The sequence below is a fragment of the Fimicolochytrium jonesii genome (genome assembly GCF_025526975.1).
Source record: "Fimicolochytrium jonesii strain JEL569 chromosome Unknown EV422scaffold_1, whole genome shotgun sequence".
NCBI lineage: Eukaryota > Fungi > Chytridiomycota > Chytridiomycetes > Spizellomycetales > Powellomycetaceae > Fimicolochytrium > Fimicolochytrium jonesii.
This window is the reverse complement of record NW_026515668.1, coordinates 1980623-1996785: the sequence shown is the minus strand read 5'-3', so window position 1 is coordinate 1996785 and position 16163 is coordinate 1980623. Positions and strand designations below refer to the sequence as shown.

Here is a 16163-nt window from a genome sequence, read left to right as displayed (position 1 = left end):
GCTTCTCCGGCGAAGTACTGTAAGTGCCGAAGTGCAGTGAATGTCGCAGAGCTGCCCGTTGAACTGCGCCACCCGTCGAACGCGCGCGGAAAGTCGTGAAAGTCGCATTTTCGTACAAGTTTTCGAACGAGCCTTTCTTGGTGCATTGCTTGTCGACATTGGAAAGCGTAAACGGGACGTACCATTTACGGTGGAATACTGTAGTTTAGGTGCCTCATCGTTCGAAACGAATCGTCGTTGGAAGGGAACCTTTCTCAACAATGTGGACCGTTCGCGACGCTACTACCAAAAAGGTAGTGGGTTCTGCGTCCACAGTAGCTCCTCCGTCCGGTCAACTCACCAAAAAACCGGCAAAGCAAGCAACCACGGAGCCGAACGGGAATGGCGAAGTGTCCCGGAAGCGCAAAGCTCCCGACACGAAGGCAGCCACCAACCAAGGTGATGCGAACAACAATAAGCGCCGAAAGGCCGGAACGGGCGGAAAGTCCAAGGGCAAGGGCCCTCGAAGCGGCGAGAGCAGTTCAAAGGGACAGACGATAGAAGGCACCGCCGTCAGCTTCAACGAAATCCCATGGTCGCAAGTACAGACACACGAAAGCTTCCTGAAAGGCGATGAAAAAGCAGCCGGTGGTTTCTTGTTCTTGGAGGAAATCGACGGAGTCGATGTGGCGTACGAGACGGGCGCCGGCGGAGGAAAGATGATTTCGTTCAAGAAAGTGAAGGAGCATGAGATAACAGGGCAGTCAGCGGCTGAGGCTGAGGATATTGTCGAGCTTATGGACCCGGAGGCATTCGTTCACATTGATGATTTTGAGGATGACGGGTCATCATCGTTTTCGAAGGACGGTGATGATGGCGCTGACTTTGATGAGGACGAAGGTGCGGAGGATGAGGAAGATGCGGTGGTCGATGCAGACGAAGAGGTTCATGACGCAGACGAGGACGTGGCATCTCCACATCAGACGGACGAGGCAGAGATCGAAGAGATCCCAGAGCTGGACATGTCAGCCTGGGATTCTCTTCACCTCGCGCCCGAACTCCTGAAAGGCCTACAAGCATCTGGGTTCAACAAGCCAACACTGATCCAGGAAAAGACGCTCCCGGTCGCTATTGGAGGGACTCGGGACATCATCGGCGCGGCGCAAACGGGATCGGGGAAGACGCTTGCGTTTGGGTTACCGATTCTACAGTCGATTGCGACGCGGGTTAGCAGTAGCAAGGATAATGGATTGCATGCGTTAGTTTTGACGCCGACACGTGAGTTGGCACTTCAAGTTGCTGAACATATGACGACAGCCGCCAAGTTTACTCCTGCACGGGTGAGTGGCTTTCCCGTCCTTTCACTTGTCTCGAATCCTATAATCGAATGACTTCACATGCCTGTAGATCATCACCCTCGTCGGAGGGATCTCAATACCCAAGCAAAAACGCTTGATCTCAATGAAGCCGGACGTGATCGTGGCGACGCCCGGTCGATTATGGGAGCTAGCGTCCGAGAACGACGACTTGTTGGCACGGTTACGAGGGATCAAGTTCCTCGCGATCGATGAGGCGGATAGGATGCTTGAGACGGGGCATTTCAAGGATTTGGATAACATCTTGAACGCTATTTCAATGAAACGAAAGTGAGTCGGTGAAGATTTGCTCATTTGGCTGGTCGGACGGGTTGTTAACGACTAGCTTGTTCAGAGAAAAGCCGGCAACACGCCGTACGTTCATCTTCTCTGCAACATTGGTGAACAACGCGCAGATGAAGGAGAAGGTCAAGCAAAGTCATAGGAGGAAGGAGCCAACGTTACGTGAGTCTATACCATCCATTCTGCTTGTATTGGTACACGCGCTGACGGAGGTTGGTGTTGTTTCCAGAGAATCTTTTGGCCCGCCTGGAGTTCCAAGACGCGAAACCTTGCTATGTCAACTGTTTGACTGAGCAAGTCACCGCTGACAAGCTGCTCGAGACACGGATTGACTGCCTGCACACTGAAAAGGTAGCGTTTTCGACTCGAATATGGCCGCTGCCCACGAACTAGTCTCATTCTCGTACTTACCTGCACGTCTCAGGATGCCTATCTGTACTACATTCTCGCCCGATACCCGGGACGGACGATCGTCTTTGTCAACAGCATCGATGCGATTCGTCGCTTGGTCCCGGTTCTGACACATATGAAGATCCGTGCATTAGCATTACATGCGGAGATGCAGCAACGACAGCGGCTAAAGAATTTGGATCGGTATGTATCAAATCTGCAAGACTCTGGTTCGACACGGTTGCATGCATGCTCATAGATGTACATTCCCCCACAAGATTCAAATCCCTCCCGGACGCAGTCCTCATCGCCTCCGACGTCGCCGCCCGCGGTCTCGACATCCCCAACATCGAGCACGTCGTGCACTACCAACTCCCCCGCACCGCCGACCTCTACGTACACCGCTCCGGTCGCACGGCCCGCGCCGCCGCCGACGGCGTCTCCGTCATGCTCTGCTCCCCACAGGAAGTGCCCGTGTACAAGAAAATCTGCCATGTGCTGAAGAAGGAGGATGGGATACCGGAGTTTCCGGTTGATCGGTCCCTGTTGACGGGGATTAAGCAGAGGATCAATCTGGCGAGGAAGATTGATGAGGCGGAACATTCGAAGCAGAAGACGCAGCATGAGAAGAATTGGTTTAAGAAGGCGGCGGAGGAGATGGATATTGTGCTTGATGAGGATTTGTGAGTGTCTAGATTCGACCGATCCCCAGCGAAGTAACACGATGCTAACTTGGCTCTGCACCACACAGCATTGGAACAAACGCAAAAGGCACAAAAGTCGACAAAGAATCAGGCAACAAGGAAGCTCTGAAGCACACCGCAAAAGTGCAAACCCTCAAAGACCAGCTCAACGCACTGCTCGTGAAAGATCTCATCCCCAAGGGCATTTCTGGGAACTACATCACGGGCAACACAGGCGCAGATGAGGATTTGCCCTCTACTTTGATGAAGGCGTCTGGTATGCAGTAATCCCTTTCTTGAATGTGGCATGGCATGGTCTTTTATCTCATCGTTCGGTTTCAGCTACGAGCAAGGTCCCGACGAAAAAGGCGACCAAGGCATCGCAGGAGGTGAGGCGGTCCGCGAAACCGACCAGGACAAAGAGGAAGTAAATGGCCCTGCCCGTAGAAACCAGGAACCCCTCCCCTTCACGTACGTAGAGCACGTAATTTATAGAAGCACGCAGAATAGTATAGTATCCCCGTAACTTAAGGAAACAGATCCATCTCGGGCGTTGACCGTCATTCCAATTTCGCCAAGACCCAACCGTCCAACGTTGCAATGACACTCCTGAATCTTCGCAGCCGAATCCTGATCTCCGCTCATCTGATGTCCAAATCTCCCCCCTGCTTTCACAACCATTGAATCAAACTTCCAACACCGACAGGGCTAGCGGAATCAACAGCTTCTCATATTGTTAAGATATACAATGTGTGGGCAGGAAGGCAATGCAACCGAGGTCGGAGGTGGTGGGTGGTCATCGGGTCGTTAGGGTGTTTAACGGTACTGGATGGGCGGAAAGTGGAAAACAAATCATCAATGAGTTGCTCTCGAGAGTAGTGACGGTGACGGTATCAGCGTTTCAAAAGCATTATTGTTTGATTCAAGCTTCCCGCCTCCATGTTTCCTACAGTCCGTTCTTATTGTAGCTTCTGCTGATTCCTGCTTCGTTCAAAGTTCCGCAGTCATCTCATTTGCATCAATCCACCGTCCCCAATCTTTTCTTCGACCCCATTCACCCCTGAACACTGGTCACCGCTTCGCAATTCCTAGCCCGCCTTCGCAATTCCTCCGTCGGACTCTTTTTCTCACCTTAATGAAACCAATGTCCTTAGAGTACTCGCGGAAGCACTGACGGCAGATGTTCAGGTTGTACTTGCGGATGAGACCGGCCTGGTGCGCGCACACACGGCTGTGGTAGAGGAAGAAGGTGGTAGAGGAAGAAGGGGTTTAGTCGATTTGCTCCAAAACCGCATGGCCTCTCCGTCTTCCACAAATTTGGGCATAGCTTCCCCCGCAGTGGTCCATATCAGCCGTCCTCCCTTCCTACAAACCCCGCCGCTACGCTCTCCGTCGCTGTCGAGTGTTGCATGGCCTCTCTGGGTACCAAATAGAGGGGAACAGACGGACGACGCTGATCAGGAAAATACGTACCACTGGCGAGAACCCTTTCCGTACTTGCGGGGGTGGGAGAACCAAACAGCAGAGTGAGCCATGTTGACTGGTAGTATGTACTAGTCGGAGGGTGAAGGGTGCCAATGTTCCTGCGTTGCGAGAGAGGGGGGAAATGCGCAATGGCTGCCGTCGTCGCCGTTCCGATTGCCCCAGGGACGCCAGGGCGACAGAAAATTGTTGCAAGGTCACGTGTTCTTTCCAGATTTCAGTTAGGGTTACCCAGCGGGTTACCGAGGGTTTTACTGTAGTGTACATACCTTTGGTTGGGCAACCTACAGTAGGGTTAGCGCTATGACCGTGTTCTCATGCTCTTTCGCACGGCTGGTATGACGAGAGACCGCCCTGACACTTGGCGTCCAGTGTGCGAAGTGGACAGGTAGGGGAAAACGGTGCGAATCCTCCGTATATAAAGGCTTGGGGGTTCGCGCCAAAGACACAAAGGTTCCCGCCAAAGGTGCCCGTATTCTAATAACCCCGCCTCCTTCTGAGCTTGAGATGTCTTCTGGGCCATATACGAAAGTGCAATTGCGTCTGTCCTGCAGGTAAATATGCGTCTATCTGTCGTCATCTTGCCCCGTCCCCGATGTATTCACGCCATCTGTCACCCACTTAGGCGCCTTTTAAACAAGGATGTATTATCAAAGAGTGACCCGCAAGTCGTCCTCTTTACGGCGAACCCGATACGAGGAGGTGGCTGGACCGAATACGGGTGCACGGAGATGTTGAGGGACACCTTGAACCCGGACTTTGCCAAGGCTATTGAGTTGGACTACTATTTCGAGGAGGTATGGGTATTGACCGCCAAAGAGAACGCTGCCATCTTTTTGCTTTCTTACGATGTTAATCTTTGTAGGAGCAAAAGCTGAGGTACTTGGACAGTCACATAATTCGCGTTGTTTTCGGCGGTGTTTGATCTGAGAGTGTTGCAGATTTGTTGTAATCGATATCGATAAACCGAACGGGAGGATACAAGACCAGGATTTGCTCGGAACCTACGAAACAACATTAGCGAACATACTATCGGCCAGCGGTCAACATATTCAAAAGCCGCTCGTACACCCGACCAACCCCAACGGAAAAGCGGGATACCTCAGGGTCGCTGCGGAAGAAGTCACAGACTCGAAAAGTGTCATCAAGTAAAGTACGAGCTTAGGCCCCGGGATGGCGGGAGACGGACGGGAGCTGATCATAGGGTTCGACACGCAGAATGACCTTTCATGGGCAGAAGCTGGATAAGAAGGACTTCTTTGGAAAATCTGATCCGTACGTCTCGGGGAGCTGTGTGCAAACATAACATGTGGATCACTCACACGCCCTTTCACAGATTCTTTCAAATCTCGAAAGCACAAGAATGTAAGGGACAGGGTATCGTGATGGATTTCATCGCAATGAAGCTAAAAGCTTCTATGCCAGCCGGGCCGCCGGTCGTAGTCTTCCGCAGTGAACATATCCGGAATACATTGGACCCGACATGGAAGCCGGTAGTGGTCACAATAGCCGATCTTTGCAACGGCGATCTGAATCGGGAGCTGCAGTTCGATGGTACGTGGCAGTCGGATTGGGATGGAGGGCTTTCGTCAGGCTCATACCTCGCTCCCTGTAGTGTTGGACTGGAACAAAAATGGATGTAAGTGGTTGTGCGTCGCAGTTGTGATTTGTTGAACTCTCGGCTGAATGACTTCGGGTTTCACAGCTCACACTCTTATCGGAGGTTTCCGAGTAAGTTACTTGAGAAACAGTTCCCTGATAATGTTTACATTCTCACACACACACATTTCAGGCCAGAACAACTGATCTGCTCGCCGCACGAGGGAAGGACTATCTACTCGTCAATCCCAAGAAACAGGCCAGAAAGAAGAGCTACGTGCACTCCGGCATCCTACACGTGCTGCAATTTACCATGGAGGAACAACCAAGGTAAGGGAAGGAGACTCACCGTTGCTCGCTATTCGCAGGTCTGACCCCACACTCTATAGCTTATTGGATTACCTCGCTGGCGGAACTCAATTGAACCTTTGCGTCGCTGTGGATTTCACAGCAAGCAATGGAGATCCCAGGAACCCTTCGTCGCTGCATTTCGTGAATCCCAACGCTTTCAACCACTACCAAGAGGCTATCGTCTCCGTCGGAACGATATGTAAGCGGAGTTCCGATCGTGACTTGCGACCTTGGGTTTATGTGCTGAGGCTTCTGCATATTGCATATTAGTGGAACCTTACGACACCGACAAGAGATTTCCAAGTAAGTGCTGTGTATGTGTTTGATTGACATTCGCTTCCGTGAGCGCTGACAATAACGTTGTCAATAGTCTACGGCTTTGGAGCAAAGTTGTATGACGGCAACGTTTCGCATTGCTGGCCGTTGAATGGAAACTATGGACAGGTACGGGATGAGTTGTCTTGGCGGTTGGCGTCGTCCCAATGTGATTGATCTGATGTCAATTGCCAGCCCGAGGTCGTTGGCGTCAGCGGATTGCTGGAAGCATATGGGAGTGCGCTGCAAAACGTGACATTGTGGGGACCTACGAACTTCAGCCCGGTATGTCTTTCACAAAGCGTGCGCATCTCGAATCACTGTTACTCACGATGCTCCTTCGCCAAACAGATCATCAACCAGGTAGCGACACAAGTTCGTGAACTCGAAACCGAAGTCGGGCCGGGGCTGAACTACACGATCCTCCTGATGATCACAGGTAAGCGCTATCCTGCACAACTCCATACATAATCGAACCATCCGATTCTAACAGTCACCCCTACAAACTACTTTAGACGGAGCAATAACAGACATGGAAAACACGATACGCGCCATCGTCGACGCCGCCAGCTTACCCCTCAGCATCATCATCGTGGGCGTCGGCAACGCGGACTTTACCAACATGAACATCCTGGATGCCGACGACGTGCCACTAAGAACACCCGAGGGACGAACGTGCGAGCGCGATATCGTGCAGTTTGTGCCGTATCGGACTACGGCGGGGAATACTGCGAAATTGGCGAAGGAGGTATAGTTCATCAACTCGTTGCTTATGCTCGCATGTGTATTGCGTCTGATGAGTTTATGCATAACACATAGGTTTTGGCCGAAGTACCACACCAGTTTACCGGCTTCATGCGGCAACACGCCGTGAAACCCCGGCTTCGCCGACAACATACTTGGATGTCTGTCGACTCTAGTTTCAGCAGGGCACCGACCACGTATGGCCACGCATAGTGAGCACGTTCACGCATCCCGTTTTATAATACCCTCAAGCAAGTTAATGAAGAGCGAGATTGAATAATATGGCGGGAAAGATGAAGGGAAAGAGCGCTGTAGGAGGTATGCAAAATACGATTCAGCGGGCAGCGGAGGAGGCTTATGGCCTTTTCTCCCGCTTTGGGTGGAGAGACTAGGGAAACCCACGCAGGAGATGGTTTTTGAAGGGTTGCAGGCGTAGATCTTTTTTTGGCCTATTTTTTTATGTAGTCTGTAGTCCGTAAATACGTAGTTAAGCTTATAGGCCGCGTTACATGAATATAGGGAGTTCCAGAGTTTCCAGCTCTTTTGCGCATTCCAATCCCGCACCTCCCTGCTGAAACACTACCCCAGCACGGCTTCACCAAAAGCAAATCGGGATGTCGAAGATAAACCCTATTGTCAAGGTACACCCACAGCCGAAGCCATCTGGAAGAAACCGACCCACTGACGTTATACCTTCTCTAGCTTATCGTCTTGGGTGCCGGCGGGCTGTACGGTGGATACGGTAAGCCTTGAATGGCTACCCGGTTAGTAGGATCGCCCCGACTTACGACTTTGGTCTGCTCATAGCAATTCACCAACTAACGCAGCCACGGACCGACACAGAGGTGGGCTGAAAACTGGACCGAACTCACGCCGGGGCTCAAAAACTGATGTCATCTTCTCACCCTCCAGGTCGAACGCAGAACGAAGATAGGCCAACAATACACTGATGAACAAATCCTAGCCAAGTACGTTCGCCCTCTAACCCATATATTACTGCCGTCCCATCAACAGGACACGCAGATAGCTAAACATGTTATCGAACAGGTGGGAAGCCGAAAAGAAAACGCCATCAAAGAGTCCGTAGGGGGACGCTCAGGCAGGGATGGATCCGTAAATCTACTGGAGGCCTTTGGTTCGGCAGGGCTTTTGCCGAGGTGGAGGTTTTTGGACCGCGGATGGTATCTCCGATGTGAAAGACTTGTATGCGGGGGACGAAGCGTGATTGTCGTCCGGTTGTGAAGCAGTCCTTGGGCGGCGGAGGAGCCGCGGCTTCGTTTCCGGTGGACCGGCGATTTGACGGATGCTTCTGGAAGCAACTTCCACAGTGCTCTGGGACGTTTTCGGGGCAAAGTTTCCGAGCACTGGATGAGGCTGCTGGTGGCATGATCGGCTTGACGACGCCTCTGTCGCGGAGCTGTGGGCCTTCCTCTACGTCATGCAAAATAGGTTGGGAAGGGTCACTCCAAATTGGATCCGGAATCTTTCAGACATTTCGGCGAGGGCGTTTGCTAGTCGGGGTATCGGTGGTGGCAGCCGCAACGGCGTTGGATGAAGCACGAGTGCGGCGAACGGGCGGTTCGGAGGCGGGTGTGAGCGAGTCTTTCTTGGCGTTCTTGCGTGGTCTGCCTACTCCACGCTTGGCTGGGATTGTCGCTGGTGCGAGAGGTAGTCAAACCATTAGCGTTGCAGATTCGGTATTTCGGCAGATGCGTTCGCGAAATGTTACCTTCGTTCCCACTGTGCGGCTCAGGAGTTGACCTTGGCGAGTCATGCGACGCTCTCCGCTCCGGCGAAACTGCTTTCCGGTGCTCGCTGATAATGGAATCAAACTCATCTCCAGGCAAACTGAACTCCGCCACCACTTTGAATGGGTATCCGCTCCGTTTCCGTCGCGCCTCGAACGTGATCTCGTCGTCGCTTTCGTCTGCCATCGCATCCAAGGCGCCGAGGTCGTAGAAGAGGGAGAGATGGTTCCACAGCTGTTGGATAGTGAGGGTCACGCCCGTCTCACGGCGAAAGTACCGCTGCATACTTAGCATGCGGAAATGTTTGTGGACCCCTGAGAGTTGGCATTCAGAGAAACGGTAAGCAGATATTCCTCTCAGAGAATCTCCGCACAGGCATCAACCATACATACCGACCGGTCTGAACCGCACCAAGGCGTTAAACAGGATGATCTCCCATTCCGGTGTCCAATGCACACCTGGGTCCTCAGACCCGACTGCACTTGGAGGGGCCCCAGCGTCCTCGCTCACTACTGCAGGCGAGTCCACGCTCTCTCTCTCGTTCGCATCCTCAGAAGCCGGCTGTTGGTTTTTGGAGTCATCGGTAAGGGGGTCCTTGTCTTCGTCCGGCGTGAGGTTTGTTTTGGCTTGCGGCATCACAGGGAGTCGAATGAGAACTTCACTGGGGTCCCCTCAGACAGACATAAACACCTCCGACTGACCCAAAGTCTGATATTGTTTTTGAGAGTCTGTCTGCCTGTTTGACCTTCCGCTGGAGATCCCCGAGCGTTCCGTCCGAGAGACCAACGTCAATTTGGGGTTGCTGGAAGTTGACGGGAGTGGACGCGCCAGACGTCTTGCTCAGCAAGCGTCATGAAGTCATGGAGTCACGTGATTTGGAGGAAGGAGCGTTTTCAAACCGGCGATGTCGCCCCCGGAGTGCGGTTTCTCTCTCTCGCCAAACACCGTAAATCCCAGTACAAGCAAGCCGCCAACATGGGAAAGTACGTACACCCGCACAGCAGAGAGGAGAGCGCTCGGGTCGCCGGGAGATAACGTTCTTTACCCCATCCGCCTCGATTTACGGAGCTCAATTATCATACCTACAGCAAATTTGAGATCAACTCTTTAACCGGTGTTTCTTTCGATTAGGGGTAAGCCTCGTGGACTCCAAGCCGCTCGTAAGCTTCGTACCACTCGCCGTGAAAACAGGTGGGCGGACAAGCAGTACAAGAAGCGTGCCCTCGGAACCGCTTTCAGGTCCTCCCCGTTCGGTGGATCCTCGCACGCTAAGGGTATCGTCCTCGAGAAAATGTAAGTTTTTCAGGTTGGAAAGAAGCGTCCGTGAAGGACTGGCGGGACACTGGCGGGAGACGGTGGGCTGTAGAGATTAGCTGGAGCGGGGGAAGTCGAAGCGAGGTCGAAGCGAGGGTGGGATTCAAATTCGAATCAGGGGTGCAGGTGATATGTGACCAGCGGAGTCCACGACATGCGCTCAAAATATGCCGAAGCGAAGGGCCGCTCGATGCGGTAACGAATGGAGCGCTATGCATAGAAGATGCCGAACCAGATGGCGGAAAGGCAGTCGAAGTAGCACATTATCTTGGGACTTTCACGTTGGCCCATTCACTTGAGCTTGAGCGACTGACTGGATATTATCCCTGTCCATTTCCTCAGCGGTGTCGAAGCCAAACAGCCCAACTCCGCTATTCGTAAATGTGTCCGTGCTCAGCTGATCAAGAACGGAAAGAAGATCACCGCTTTCGTCCCCAACGACGGTTGTTTGAACTTCATCGAGGAGAACGTAAGGATTACTTATTTGCACCCTCTTCCCGCCCCGGCTATAGTCCTAACCAGAAAATGTCTCTGTCTCCTCTTAGGACGAAGTTCTCATCGCCGGATTCGGTCGTAAGGGTCGTGCCGTCGGAGATATTCCCGGTGTGCGTTTCAAGGTCGTCAAGGTCGCTGGTGTGTCTCTCCTTGCGTTGTACAAGGAGAAGAAGGAGAAGCCCCGTTCCTAGAGCAGTTTCCGCGGTTCTCGCCTCGTCTTGTGCATGTACATTTTATCTTTCCATTACACACCGTATTGATTACGTCCTTGAGTGAATCGGTCACTGGACCACTATTGCCAAAGATCAAAGGCAGCTGTTCATGGCGGGACATGGCGGGACAGGAACCAAAGCATGTCTGCTTGCGGCTGTAAAGGGTCATCATATCTACAATGCGCTATCATAACACGCCGATACACATATACTCAGTTCTTCACTAGAAAGCGTGATCGCTATCTAAGTCCCTGCCCCGAAAGTCTTGGCGAAGTCCGTATACTGATCCAGCATGTCACCCGACAACGTCGGTTTGACGACAACCAGCGCTGCGTCAAAATGTTCCTGCTCCTTTTTGGGGTTCAGAGAGTTTAGAGAAGTCGCTCGTGCTCTGACCAGCAGACCAAGGGGCCAGCGAAACTTACCACGACACTCGTCGCCGTCCCATGCGCCCTCAACGCCTCCATAGCCGCCTCCCTGCATACCGCCTTCAAATCCGCCCCAGTATACCTCTCCGTCCTCTCCGCCATTCCGTCCAAATCCACATCCGCAGCCACCTGCATCCCCTTCGTATACAACCTCAGAATCTTCCCCCGCGCCTCTCTATCCGGCGGCGGCACGTACACCACCCGATCGAACCTCCCCGGCCTCATCAACGCCGCATCAATCATGTCCGGTCGGTTGGTCGCGCCGACCACAAGGACGTCTTTAGCGGCCTCGACGCCGTCCATTTCGTTGAGGAGGGCGGAGAGGACGCGGTCCTGCACCGAGTCTGATTTGGTGTTTGATGAGGAGGAGGACAGGGACCGTTTCCCGACGATGGCGTCGATCTCGTCAAAGAAGACGACGGAGGGTGCCCCTGCGCGTGCGCGGTGGAAGATGGTGCGGATCTCCTGTTCTGAGTCGCCGACGTATGGGGAGTAGAGCGCGGCGCCGTTTAGGGAGAGGAAAGTGGCGCCGGAGGTTGCTGCGATGATTTTGACGAGGGTTGTTTTGCTGCAGCCGGGCGGACCGTAGAGGAGCACGCCTTTGGGGGGTTTCAGACCGAGTTTGCGGAAGGTGTCGCGGTACATGAGGGGCCATTCGACGGATTGGCGGAGTTTTTGCTTCACGGGTTCTAGGCCGCCCACGTCGTCCCAGGTCAACTTCTCCAACGAGACGGAAGTGCCGCGCTGGGTTGAGGGTCCGCCCATGAGTGCCAACGCTTTGACGAAGGCACTGTAAGGGACCGCGGTGAGGTGAGATGCAGACGACTGGCGGACCGCTTCCATCGCTGCTTCGCGGCACAGGGCCGAAAGATCGGCACCAACGTATCCATTCGTCGCAGCCGCGAGTTTACGGAAATCGACGTCGGCATCCAACGGCATATCCCGCGTCAAGTTGGTCAGGATCGTGAACCGCGCTTCCTCCGACGGCACATCAATTGCCACCTCCCTGTCAAACCTCCCCGGCCGTCTCAGCGCCGGGTCAATCGAGTTCGGCAGGTTCGTAGCCCCAATCACAATCAGCGAACCCCTCGACGACATTCCATCCATCAAGGTGAGAAGCTGAGCGACCACCCGATTTTCCTGTGAACGCGTGGATTCACGGCGGGGAGTCAGGGCGTCGATCTCGTCGATGAAGAGAATGCATGGCGTAATGGGCGAGGCGAGGTCCTGGGCTTCTTTGAACCGGGAGCGGAGACGTTCTTCGCTTTCGCCGAGGTAGGCGCCGAAAATCTCTGGGCCGTGGATGATTACCTGCCATGCCAACCGATGAGACTCTCGTTTTGTCTCCCATGTAGTACAAAGTATGGCCCTTACCAAATTTGCTCCACAAGCTCGCGCAATATTGCTAACGAGAAACGTTTTTCCAACTCCTGGTGGCCCGTATAATAGCACGCCTGCGACGCAGATGATCAGTTCCCCTCCATCACCATGAAGCGCATGAGAGACTGAGACGAACCTTTCGGCGGCTCGACATGAAGCTTCTCAATCATGGCAGGGTACAAGAGCGGGTACATGATCACATCCATCAGGCCCTGATACGCCTTCTCCAGCCCGGGTATGGGATCGATGGGTTTAGGGGTGATCTTCTTGCCTAACGAAAGCTTTTCGAAAGAGCCGACAAGCTCATGACTGGGGTCGGTCGTCTCTGAGTTGCTCGATTGATCTGATGCTCCGATAGACACACGGGTGGATTTGGCGAACAGAGCGAAGGTTTGTCGCGGGACCATGTCTACGATCTAAATGTGTGTCAGTGGGAATATGACAGCTTTGACTCAGCGACATCTCTATAACTGACCTCTATCTTGATTCCTGTTCCGTCCTCTATAACGCAGCCGGGTGACAGGACAAGGCCCGAAAGCAACGTTTTGGCCGCCTGTGCATCAACATCCCAATCAGAGCCCCATATGTGCCGAAATCATTGATCGCCACACGCACCAATCTTTTTGCCGCTTTACTAGACGTGTTAAGATAATGCTCTTCAGCATCGCCTGTGCTTGAGGCGTGTTCAACGGTTAAATTGATGGTCACAACGTCCGCCGGAGTAAGAGACCGTGGGAGCGTTTTCACAAGACCTGTGGCGGATGTTCAAGCTCGTCGTCGGGAAGCGGGCCTAAGGAACGAAACCAAAAACATACATTTCTGTGGCCCTGCTTCTGTGCTCCATTCTGCATGTTCTTGCGCACTCGCTGGACGTCGAATATAATAGCTTGGCTGACAAAACGGCTGAAATTGGCCGACGGGCTCGTATAGCGCGGGCCAGGCGCGGCAATGCAGGACCTTCGAACAAAACCAAGAATCAACACTTTGTCACTCTTCTGCCGGCGACTAGGCAATACGACAGCCCTTTCCATGCCTGGCATGACCATACCTCATCGCCTATAATCACCACCACCCACTGATTCACCTCCAGTTTCCGTTCTGCAAAAAGCTCTTTCGGTAACCGACACCTATCGAGGTTTCGGTCCGTGAACTCGGCGGGGAACAAGCGGAAGGCTGAGACATATGCTCCGGCACTTTGGCTCCTGTTAAGTGGGCTGTCATGACTCCGTGGCGAGACCATGAAGAAGGGGGTCCATGGAAGCTCCCATGCCATTTGCCGGGAATTTTCCAAATGTGCCTAGGAATGCAACCCTGGCTCAAGCCCTGGCTCCAGCCTCAGACCCTTTGCTGACGCGTTCTCTTTGGGGAAAGGACGCTCAGGTTTCTTGCTGTTTCTTGGCCCACCGTAACTTTGAGAGCCACGATGGCGGCAAGACAAGGGGATGCGGACTCCACAACGTATTTACTGGACATGCCACCAGAGGCTCCGATGGGGAGTGGAACGGTGCTGCCTTGTCCACGAAATCGGTTATCCGCAAGGTATAGCGAACGAGTCGAACACCCCGGCAATCTGGTATGTCAGGTCACTCAGCCGATTTGATTGCACACAGGCTAGCAAAACTCCTGGAATCCCACAGCTTCCACGTCGGCATCCTCATCCTCGTCGCCCTCGACCTCGGGTGCGTCATAGCCGAGCTCGTCGTCTCCTTCATGGAACTCGAACACCAGTGTGACTCCACGGGGCAACCTCTCCCCAACCCTGACGAACCCGAGGAAACTCTATGGCTGCACTTATTGAGCCTCGCCTCGTTGGTTATTCTAGCCCTCTTCATCCTCGAGCACGCGGCGCGGATGTGCGTGTTCGGTGTCAGATACTATATCCATAACCCATTACATCTCTTCGATCTGACAGTCGTCCTCGCATCGCTGGTGCTTGAGGTGGTTCTCAAAGGCGCCGCGGGGGAGATTGCCGGGTTATTGATTGTGTTGAGGTGTTGGCGGCTTGTGAGGGTGATTGATGGGGTTGCGACGGCGGTGGAGACGACGACAGAGGAGAGGATGGTGAAGTTGGAGGAGGAGAATAGGGGGTTGAGGGAGGAAGTTCGGGAGCTGAGGAGGAGAGTGGGAGTGGATGGGGCCTTTCGGACCGCTATGGGGTAGTAGAGGCATAGTTTTCATTACGTGGAATAGGGTATGTAGGTATACAGATATACATTCTCGGTACAGTTTTGGTCGACCCCCCGAATTCTAGGATTGCGTGATTGTCAGCTAACCCACGTATGTACACTTTCCGCAACAGAGTCTATCGGTCCGTCCGCAGTGCTTCCCACTCATGCCGCAGGATGCTGTATTGTTTACAGTCCATGGGCTTCCCATGCTTTCGTACGAGAGCTCGCAGCGTCCCATCCAACTTCATTCCGGCCCTTTCCATGACTCGTGCGGATGCTAAACAAACAAGAAAAGGGAGACCACTGATGAGGACCTGCATCCCACGGGAAACGACGCATGTGTAATCAGGAACTCACCAGCGTTCTCAACGAAGCACTGCCCGAACACTCTCTCCACGCCGACATCGTTGAAGGCGATGTCACACATCGCTTTTACCGCTGCGCCCATCACCCCATAACCCCCGTGCTCCGGATCCAGCCAGTAGCCCAGCTCCACTCCACACGGCGGCTCCTTCAGCAGGTTCCCGTCATCATCCCTCAACAACCTTTCATCCCGGCGAAAATCAATCCACCCGACGGGCATGCCATCGCCCCCAGTATCCTTGGGAACAGCACGGATCATGAACCCAAGCACGGCACCCTCACTTGCAAAGTTCGCCTGGTTCTTAGTCACCCACTTCTCGCATAATTCTAGAGTGAAGGGATTGGGAATGCTTAGCGTGCCCTTGTAGATGGGGATGTTTTTGATCGGGTGCGCGAAGATGGCGGTGATGTGGGGACAGTCGGTGAGGCGGGGTTCGGTTAGGATGTAGTCGTGGGTGGGGGATGGCGAGGGGATGGCGAGGGAGATGGTGCGGCGTGGGGATGCGGGTGCATCGGAGTCGGTTGTTTGTGTCATGTTATATGTGAAGCATCGGGCGGTCTTGAGATGAGGTTTGCGTTGTTCGACGGACCTCAGCCGGGAGCGACCTGGTTTTATTCGAACTCAGAGTTTGTGGATAATGCGACCAACTGACAGCGCGATTCTGTCATTGCGGGAAGCCCAATGATGCCCATGCCATGACTCAACTCATTTAATCATTCGACTCATGCCCGCAAACCAAGACTCTTTAAACCTCGGCCTCCACGTGATGTTGCGTCGCAATTTATGTCGCCCACCCATTTGAAACGGTGCCGCAGATCAGCGCGGGCGAGCGATTGATTGGACAGAATGCAAG

The 16163-nt window shown here is 53.5% G+C and overlaps 8 protein-coding genes across 8 annotated transcripts; 4 read left to right on the top strand and 4 right to left on the bottom strand.

Annotated features, from left to right (window-relative positions):
• Positions 1-89: 89 nt before the first annotated feature.
• On the top strand, positions 90-3309 carry EV422DRAFT_30934 (P-loop containing nucleoside triphosphate hydrolase protein). Its single transcript, XM_053066166.1, has 8 exons — positions 90-1319; positions 1387-1625; positions 1690-1799; positions 1867-1988; positions 2062-2231; positions 2306-2710; positions 2779-2987; positions 3053-3309. Exons 1-8 carry the CDS (start codon positions 261-263, stop codon positions 3139-3141), a joined length of 2403 nt encoding a protein of 800 aa, XP_052930448.1. The 5' UTR covers positions 90-260; the 3' UTR covers positions 3142-3309.
• A 472-nt stretch (positions 3310-3781) lies between these two features.
• On the bottom strand, positions 3782-4245 carry EV422DRAFT_490733 (ribosomal protein S14p/S29e-domain-containing protein; the record flags this gene model as incomplete). The annotated part of the gene is made up of 2 exons (XM_053067485.1): positions 3782-3941; positions 4184-4245. The coding sequence occupies 2 exons, from the start codon at positions 4243-4245 to the stop codon at positions 3782-3784; spliced, it is 222 nt and encodes a 73-aa protein (XP_052930447.1).
• Positions 4246-4574: 329 nt separating this feature from the next.
• Positions 4575-7725, top strand: EV422DRAFT_513004 (KIAA1599 protein-like protein). The gene is made up of 17 exons (XM_053069123.1): positions 4575-4746; positions 4818-4989; positions 5058-5071; positions 5134-5340; positions 5411-5467; positions 5529-5557; positions 5618-5746; positions 5808-5831; positions 5898-5923; positions 5985-6121; positions 6181-6341; positions 6413-6445; positions 6513-6586; positions 6653-6742; positions 6809-6896; positions 6973-7205; positions 7277-7725. The coding sequence occupies exons 1-17, from the start codon at positions 4700-4702 to the stop codon at positions 7412-7414; spliced, it is 1659 nt and encodes a 552-aa protein (XP_052930446.1). The 5' UTR covers positions 4575-4699; the 3' UTR covers positions 7415-7725.
• A 987-nt stretch (positions 7726-8712) lies between these two features.
• On the bottom strand, positions 8713-9585 carry EV422DRAFT_490673 (chromatin modification-related protein EAF7-domain-containing protein; the record flags this gene model as incomplete). Its single annotated transcript, XM_053067480.1, has 2 exons — positions 8713-9263; positions 9342-9585. The coding sequence occupies 2 exons, from the start codon at positions 9583-9585 to the stop codon at positions 8713-8715; spliced, it is 795 nt and encodes a 264-aa protein (XP_052930445.1).
• A 294-nt stretch (positions 9586-9879) lies between these two features.
• On the top strand, positions 9880-10949 carry EV422DRAFT_572893 (40S ribosomal protein S23; the record flags this gene model as incomplete). Its single annotated transcript, XM_053073164.1, has 4 exons — positions 9880-9932; positions 10081-10242; positions 10606-10732; positions 10809-10949. Exons 1-4 carry the CDS (start codon positions 9925-9927, stop codon positions 10947-10949), a joined length of 438 nt encoding a protein of 145 aa, XP_052930444.1. The 5' UTR covers positions 9880-9924.
• A 174-nt stretch (positions 10950-11123) lies between these two features.
• Positions 11124-13417, bottom strand: EV422DRAFT_31095 (P-loop containing nucleoside triphosphate hydrolase protein). The gene is made up of 6 exons (XM_053066183.1): positions 13394-13417; positions 13254-13331; positions 12915-13187; positions 12773-12852; positions 11396-12709; positions 11124-11321 (listed from the first exon to the last, which is right to left on the bottom strand). The coding sequence occupies exons 3-6, from the start codon at positions 13183-13185 to the stop codon at positions 11214-11216; spliced, it is 1773 nt and encodes a 590-aa protein (XP_052930443.1). The 5' UTR covers positions 13186-13187; positions 13254-13331; positions 13394-13417; the 3' UTR covers positions 11124-11213.
• A 596-nt stretch (positions 13418-14013) lies between these two features.
• Positions 14014-15135, top strand: EV422DRAFT_31015 (uncharacterized protein). Its single transcript, XM_053066178.1, has 3 exons — positions 14014-14317; positions 14389-14969; positions 15078-15135. Exons 1-2 carry the CDS (start codon positions 14202-14204, stop codon positions 14936-14938), a joined length of 666 nt encoding a protein of 221 aa, XP_052930442.1. The 5' UTR covers positions 14014-14201; the 3' UTR covers positions 14939-14969; positions 15078-15135.
• Positions 15081-15984, bottom strand: EV422DRAFT_616562 (acyl-CoA N-acyltransferase; the record flags this gene model as incomplete). Its single annotated transcript, XM_053073971.1, has 2 exons — positions 15304-15984; positions 15081-15223 (listed from the first exon to the last, which is right to left on the bottom strand). Exons 1-2 carry the CDS (start codon positions 15842-15844, stop codon positions 15081-15083), a joined length of 684 nt encoding a protein of 227 aa, XP_052930441.1. The 5' UTR covers positions 15845-15984.
• Positions 15985-16163: the final 179 nt, after the last annotated feature.